Source organism: Kryptolebias marmoratus, linkage group LG9, assembly GCF_001649575.2.
Source record: "Kryptolebias marmoratus isolate JLee-2015 linkage group LG9, ASM164957v2, whole genome shotgun sequence".
Taxonomy (NCBI): domain Eukaryota; kingdom Metazoa; phylum Chordata; class Actinopteri; order Cyprinodontiformes; family Rivulidae; genus Kryptolebias; species Kryptolebias marmoratus.
Window position 1 is genome coordinate 11,878,778 of NC_051438.1, and position 8,180 is coordinate 11,886,957.

Here is an 8,180-nt window from a genome sequence, read left to right on the forward strand (position 1 = left end):
CCCCCCTAAAAAAAGCAGAGACGCTTTGTTGACTTCTAATAATTATTGGCTCAGGACTCTTTTTACGCGTGTCCAGCCGAAACAATAATGTCCTCCAGTTTATCCAGATCAGGGTCTGTAGATCTGTTCTAACTGCAACCTGTTGGTCTGCACTCTGCCACTTCTGGGCAGCAGTGGTCATGTGCTCTGGGAAACAATTAAGTATTGAAAATAATCCGATTTTTCTTTATTATTATTATTATGTGCAGCCCTTAGGAAGGTGGGGCGCCATGGGTACTGCAGCACTCCTTGATAGATGCCTAGAGGGTGGCATGCACCAGTGGTTAAAGAGGGAAAAAAAATCAAGAATGAAAGCAGATTTAATTAGTGCTACATATGTTTAAATTCTATTAATTTGATGTGATTGAATTTAGTCAATCTGGTCTATAAACCAGCACTGTAATTATATATCTGTGTGCAAAGTTTTAAAACCGCCTAAAACCCACAAAACTAATGGTGGGGACAGATTAGCATTGGGCCGTAATTGCAGTTTTACAGATAATGTCTGTCCAGAATAAACAACATATGTTTTATGTCCATATTTAGATAAGGCAGCACTGGCAGTGTGCATTTCACCGCATATACAGTAGCCTATATGGTATTATGATATTCCTCATATGGGTGTTTAGGCTCATACAATTTCACACATGCTCACAGCAGATGCTCACCCTGACTGAAACATGTTCTCATGGCTATGCTTAGGGTGCAGGTTTAAGCTATACTTTCTGTATTTATGGCTACAGTAATGAACAAATTGCATCTGAGGGCTAGAGGTCATCACTTATTAGCTCCATGTCAATGAATGTACACCCCCCCCCCCCAACACCCACACACACACACACACACACACACAAACACACACACACTATGCTACAGTGGCTTTTTCAGAATGCAACTTTTGACATCACAGAGAGACTTGTTGATGCATATTTACAGAAGAAACATCAACTGAAATGGCTGCATTTCTGGTAGTAAAGCCTGTATCTGCAATGCACCATCTTATCTCAATGCCAGTCAGTGCAGATGACTGTGGTGCAGAGTGACACAGTATATATCGCCCACCACCTCTGCAGAAACCCCCCAGCCTGGGAAAAAATAGGCTCCTTTCCACCCTGCAGTTCCTCTGCATCCTCTTTTTTTTCTCTCTCTCACTCTCTCGTAGAGTCTATGTGAAGCTGTGCCTTCAAGCTGTATGATATTTATACCAAACCATAGTCTCTGCTGTGAGCAGATGATAAGGTCCCTCCTCTAACCTGTTCTTTCTTTCCTTATTTATTTATTTTCCTCAGCTGAGATCCAGCACTGCCTGGTGAGTGCTGGGGATGTCGGCTGTGGCGTGTTCGAGTGCTTTGAGAACAACTCCTGCGAGATACGAGGGCTGCAGGAAATCTGCCTGACATTCCTGCACAACGCTGGCAAATTCGACTCTCAGGTATGAAGCAAGAAATTGTGGAGACACTGACAACATTCTTCACCCTCTAAAGCTATCAGATGTGCCACTTAGAACACGCCTATTGATTCATACCTTCCCTTTTGATGGCAAGTAAAGATGCCTCTGAGACCCTGAGCCAGCTGGCCTTACTTTTCATGCACATCAGAAGTTGAAACCCAGCCAGGAATCATAGACTCGAACAATGGGATTATTTGAGTTTTCGTCACAGACTTCCGCTTTCAGCATGCATTCGAGGAACTGCTAAAACAGGTGCGAGGCGTCTGCACAGCACCAAAAGCTACTCTCTGAGTGTGATGTTCAGTTTAGGAGTTTTAGGGCGCAACATGCAAAATAAAAATTAAAAAAAAAATTCCATCCCGTCCCCCGAAGCAGAGGCAGGAGAAGTCTGTCCCCAAACCAAAGTGACATTTGACTTCAGTGTGAACCAGAAGGGCCAAACCAAAAGGACAAACAAAGCTCACTGTCTTTCACAATAAAGTGGTGCCCAAACTAGAAATGAACAAACAAAAAGACATCTATCAAGCTTGACTGCTTAGACTAACAAAGCAGGAGAAGATTGAAGGTGTAGCATTGCTTGAACAAATGCATGTCCCTCCCCTCCACCTCTCATGCCAGAGTTTTGAAGCTAAGATCATCCTTTTTTGGAGATATGACAAAGTTTTAATCATTATGGTCAAATCCTGAACATAATGTTTTGCACCATCTGTTTGTGTTTGTAGCTCGTGTTGTGAATGACTCTCAGCGACTGTCCCACCGAATTTGAGCTGAATGACTGTAAAACTGACTGAGTTACAAACATTTTTTTTTCTTTTCTAATGTCAACTAGCAGTGGCAGCCATTTTCAATCAGGTTGACTGTAAAAGCTAACCAGTTGTAGACGTACACCCAATAATTGCTTCTGGAGAGTTTTATTCTTTTCCGACCGGTGATTTGTGAGATATTTTGCTAACAGACACACAGGGTTGGCACCAATAGTTAAGGACAAAGTTTTAAACAAAGATCTTGAACAATCTGTAGTACTTAAAATATGTGTTAAGGATGCTCAGCTACTATCACACTAAATTAAAGCTCAATAGTGGTACATTTCACTGAGTTATAACCAGTTTTGTGTTTGCTTAGGTTGATTAGCTGGGGCGTCCATCTTGAATCAAGTTTACTCCAAAAGTTAATGAGTTGTAGATGTACATTCAGTGATTACTTTCTGAGAGATTTATTAAAATTCATTCACTGGTTCACAAGATGTTTTGCTAATAAAGAAATAAACACACACAGAGGCAATTACTATATTTTACACCTATTTTTAAAATATACACAAAAGCAGTCACACATTTCTAGCACAAAAGTTTAAATCCCGAGAGGCACAGCTGCTGCTCTCTGAAATGGCCACCAGAACTCTGGAATCCCTGGACTTTTAAACGTCCAGATGTTCTGAGGGAGCCAACCAGCAGCCAGCCTTCCTCAGACAGGCCCACGTAGGCAGCCAATCAGATGACCTGCAGGGAGACACACAAAGATCCTCTGTAGCATAAAGAGGGCACACTCCATCAATTAAAAACAGAAACACAAATTAAACCAGCATCTCTTGAGGGAATGAATGCTAAAGTTATAACGAAAGGTTTTGCTCGATCTGTTAGCACTTGGAGCATGTGTTGGAGATGACTCTCAGCTACTACCACACCGAATTTCAGCTCAATATCTGTAAAATTTGACTTAGTTGTCACCGTTTCTGTGTTTGCGCATATTCATTGGCTGTGGCAGCTATCTTGAATTGGATTGACTCTAAATGTTAATCAGTTGTAGATGTGCATCCAATGATTACTTTCTGAAAGTTTCACAAAAATTTGCCCAGTGGTTCATGAGATATTTTGCTAACACATCTGACAAACACTCACAGAAACAGGCAGTTACATGATTGCCTGCCTTTTATGGTGTTGGGTGATAATAAAGAAAAACTGCCGTTATACAGCCAGGGCCAGAGCAGTGGGTGTATTGTACGTGTTAAACATTAAAGATGGAGGCAAAATAAATTGGTCCAAGGACTCTTCCCGTGACTTTGTCCCTGTGTGCACGTACAGGGGAAGTCCTTCATCAAGGATGCCCTGAAGTGCATGGCACACGGTCTACGGCACAAGTTCAGCTGCATCAGCAGAAAGTGTGTGACCATTAAGGAGATGGTGTTCCAGCTCCAGAGAGAGTGCTACATCAAACACAACCTGTGCTCCGCTGCTAAGGAGAATGTGGCCGTCATGGTGGAGATGATCCATTTCCAGGATCTCTTCCCTAAAGGGTAAGTTACTGCTCTGGGACACATGTGACATTGGCTTGTTCCTTCTCTTTTTTCAGTTCTTCCTGGAAATTTCGAGCTAGTTTTTTTTTATTATCATTTATTAACACCATTCCATGTATTCCCCTATAATTTAGCAAATGAATGATGCATTTCACTTCCTAATTTTGAATCTCAGGATTCATGAGTTATACGCCTCTCTCTCTGCCCAGTCCTTATGTGGAGCTGGTGAATATTCTCCTCAGCTGCGGAGAGGAAGTGAAAGAGGCGCTGACCCGGAGCGTGCGGCTACAGTGCGAGCAGAACTGGGGGGCGCTTTGTGACAGCCTGAGCCTCTGCTCCTCCCTCGTCCCATCTCCCGCCAGCTCCGCTGTCGAGCCCCACCGCCACGCCTCGCCTTCCCACGCCGAGCCGGAGCACCCGCGCCCCCCGCGGCAAGGCGACAAGGACAAAGCCGGTAAGGCGGCTTTCAACGTTCACCCACGCAATCGCAGCCAGGGACCTCGCCGCCACAACCCAGAAACCGGAGCGGTGGCTGAGCAGGAGGACCCCAAGGTCACTGACATCCGGAGGTGAAGGCTCAAGGGATATTTGACCCCACCCCACCCCTCCTCGTCAAACATTTGAAAGCCACCCTTGCAGATTTGTGCACACATCCACGCAGTCACACACACACACACATACACACACATACACAAACTCCTCGACAGACTAAGCAGAAGGAAACAAGCCCCAACTTTTCCCGTCCTCCTCCTCCTCTCCAGTCATTCCAGCAGTCCCACATGGTAAACTTGCAGGGTAATTGTGGTGTAGACTTTAGGCCACATTCTTTTTTTTTTTATTTGAATAACAAATGTTTTCATGATTATTTCAGTTGTTAGGACTGTTTTGGCTCTAATATAGCAAATCATTACTTTCTCTAAGATCTGATTATATTTGTATTATTTATTTTATTCTTTATGCAATGTTGAAATATCAAACTGTACATAGAAATATACTTATCTATATTTATATGATCATGTATAAATATAGTTACAATATGCAATACTGATGCTATTGACGACAAAGTAAATGGTGTGCCGTCTGTTGTTCTCTTCGCAGTGTTGCACCCATCACACACCGGTGTGTAGATATGTAACATACACCATTTGCTGTTTCAACGTGTGAATGTGCATTATAGCTATAGATACTTGATGATTAAATACAAGTTTTTGTCCAGTTCTGGCACATATGAAATTTGAGCGTGTAACAAACATGCGCGTTCTTCAAGAGGGAGTCGTCCCTTTAAAGGATGCAAATGTAAAACTAAGACAAAAGACCGTTATTTTACGAACAGACATAGTGATAAATCTTCTGCAAGGCTAGAAATACGAGCGGTAAGACTGACCGTTGATGTTGTCCGGCATTGCTTTTTGATTGGCAGTGAATATGGACTAAGAGAGCAGACATTTTTAGTGCAAAGTAGTGGAGATTTCGAAACTCCCGTCTTAGTGACGTTACAGAGCAGAATTTAACGTCCTCTTTTAGTCAGTTGTACGTCTGACATGCAGCCAAAAGAGGATGTTCAGCTTCAAATGTTCAAACAATAAAGACATCAAGGTGCCTAATCCTGGTAATGTCCACAGTGACCGCTTCTCTGTGACTTATGTGTTTAATGTTGAGCTTTTTTTTTTTTTCCTGATGAGCCACAAGAGTCTTAGATTTTTTGCACTTTGGATGATTGTCAGTTTGTGTTGGGCTGTTTTGAGCTGGAGAAAGAAGTCCTGCATTAAAGGGGTAGTCCAGTCATTTTTGAAGCGATGTTCCGTCCAATACAGTAGTTAGCAATAGTTAGTGCCTTATCAGCTGTGACCTCAGTCACTGAGCACAGAGAGTGGAGAAAAGAGCAGAAGTCTTTGTCCAGCCTTGGCCTGTTTTCTGTCAGTTTTGAGGGCTGTTAAACAACTCTTTCCCAAAAACTGCACATCGATGTGAAAGAACGCTACATTAGCTAATATAAAACCTCGACACTTTAGCATGTCATCATTGGTTAAGTTTGTCGCTGATTTCTCAACTGAACAACATCCTTGTGATACTGCACAATATAGATCATAGACCGTCTATATGCCATGTAATATTAGATTATATCGTTTTTTCACACAGTTATGTTGTATTTGGCAAAGAGTTGCTTTATAAAAAATAAATAAATAAATAAATGTGCCCTACTTAATTTGGCTAGCCTAGCCTGGATGACACCTTCTGCCCTTTTCTCCACACTCTGTGCTCTGTGACTGCTGGCTGCTAATGATTGATAACTATCTGACAGAACGTCACTTCAAAAACGACTAGACTGTCCCTTTAAGAGAGGAGTCACCCTCTAATCAGAGGCTATGCTTAATTTGGGCAACCTGGTTTCCTTATAAGTGACAGGTCCTGCATCACCACATGGCTCCTTTAGGACCAGATTGAGCCTCCCCCCCCCCCTCTTCTGTACTTGAGCCATGCTGTCCTGCTCTGGCATCCCAAAGGGCAGGAAACAGGCTTGACAGAAACCTTCCAGATCTCTGGCTGTCTCTAAATTAGCCCTTATTCCTCTCTGGTCTCCCGGGCCAGACACGAAGGCCTGTTATTTTACCCTTTTAGAGCCACAGGCAAGCACAGTGAGGACCCAGGAAATGGGTTAAGTCCGCACACAGGGGCCCTGGCGTTGTTATTTCTAAATGTTACATTTACTGAGGCCACCAGAGAATTCCTCTGGGCCGCTGCCAGGAAGCAGGCAAACACAAGGAGGCAAAGAGGAAGAAAGCAAGAGGGAGAGGGACACGGTCTTAACTTCTCCTCTTACTCTTCTTCTCTTGACCATTTCAGGGCAGTCACATGCTTCAGCTGAAGAAGCACAGCATGTGAGCCCATTACACCTCATGCTGAGGAGGGCTATGTGCGAAAAGCAAATAAAACTCACTCACATTTTGTGGCTCAGTCCAGAGTTTTTTTTTTAGTTTTTTTTTTTTTCCTGACACGCTTAAAGTAAAGCCTTTTATTTTATCCTCTCCCTAATATTTAAGGATTATTATAAGCAAGGCTTTTTCAGGCTTTTGTTGTTTTGTGTTTTTCTGTTGTGGAAGTTGGGATTGCTGTGAAATCCCAACAGAAGACATAAGCTAATCCTATCAAGAATGTACTGTAAGTGTTTAAAGTGACAATCTGTTCAGCTCTCTGTCATTGAGTTTAATGTTTTTTTTATGTAATAATGTAGTGGCTTGAGTGGCTTTATGTATGTGTTCAGAGGAAAATAAAACTAACCATGTTCCAGTATTCTGTGTTCAATCGTTGTTATTCTACTCTGTCGTGCACAAGAACCCCTGTCGTCACTCAAAACCACTGACATGTTTGTAACTCACATGAACGACAGCGAACACCCGATCCTATCGGACTCCCAAAGTTAGATGCTAGTGTTTTGTGTCCAAATTTTTAGCGACATTCAAGAGAACATTTCATAAAACTGTGATATACATTTAATAAAAGATAGTTCAGATGTTTTGAAGTGGGGTTTGGTGAGAAGGTCAAGAACAGTTATTATCTTACCTGTTGAAGACAACATTTTGAGAGACCCCAGCTTGGAGAAATAGTTTATTTCTGACCAGACCGATGAGCTAATGGCTAGTCTGAGCGAGACCAAGAACAGAATGGATCACAACCTTTTTAAAATAACTCCAATCTTGAAAACTGGATGAACACTTTTTTTTAAAATAAATGTTTACATCAGTGCCAGTTTTGCATTTCACCATCAATTACATGGAATTATATGATTATCTGCAGCAGCAGCTAGCTGTAGCAGATCTAACAGAAATGTCATTGTTTCTGCTAAAATAGTAATTATTCTCTATAATTATCATCTGCAGGTAAAAACAGGAGGGTGATAATGTTTTTGCTTATTCCTGTCTGTTTGTGCACATTTGTTTGCCTTTCTGTTAGCAAAATATCCCCTGAACCACTGTATGGGTTTTAATGAAACTCTCAGAAAGTAATCATTGGATGAACAGCTACAACTAATCAACTTGTGGGGTCAACCCAATCCAGGATCACAGCTAAGCAACTTTGGCAAACACAAACGTGGCTTTATATAACTCAGCCAGTTTTACAGATATTGAGCTAAGGTTTGATGTGGTCATAGCTGAGAGTCATCCTTAACACATACTCTGAGCGCGAACACATCTTGCAAGATCTTGCACAACTGCAAGAGATTATATCACATAATTTACAAGGTTTTGGATGAAACAGCTACAATTCTGTCCCTTCTCATCAACTAAGTTGATCTTAGTTTAACACTCTGGCATGAAATTGGGCGGACGATATGCATTCTTTCAAGGAATGCTGAGCATTTAATTGTGTAATGCTAAACTGCCTGCAGTGTAAAGGTTTATA

At 42.0% G+C, this 8,180-nt stretch overlaps 1 protein-coding gene across 1 annotated transcript in view; it reads left to right on the forward strand.

Annotated features, from left to right (window-relative positions):
* The window catches only part of stc2a (stanniocalcin 2a), an 8,433-nt gene extending 1,363 nt beyond the window's left edge, over positions 1-7,070 (forward strand). Inside the window, exons 2-4 of the mRNA XM_017432992.3 lie at positions 1,329-1,471; positions 3,568-3,779; positions 3,989-7,070. Coding sequence (XP_017288481.1) covers positions 1,329-1,471; positions 3,568-3,779; positions 3,989-4,352 — 719 coding nt within the window. The 3' untranslated portion in view covers positions 4,353-7,070. The remainder of the gene's footprint in view (positions 1-1,328; positions 1,472-3,567; positions 3,780-3,988) is intronic.
* Positions 7,071-8,180: the final 1,110 nt, after the last annotated feature.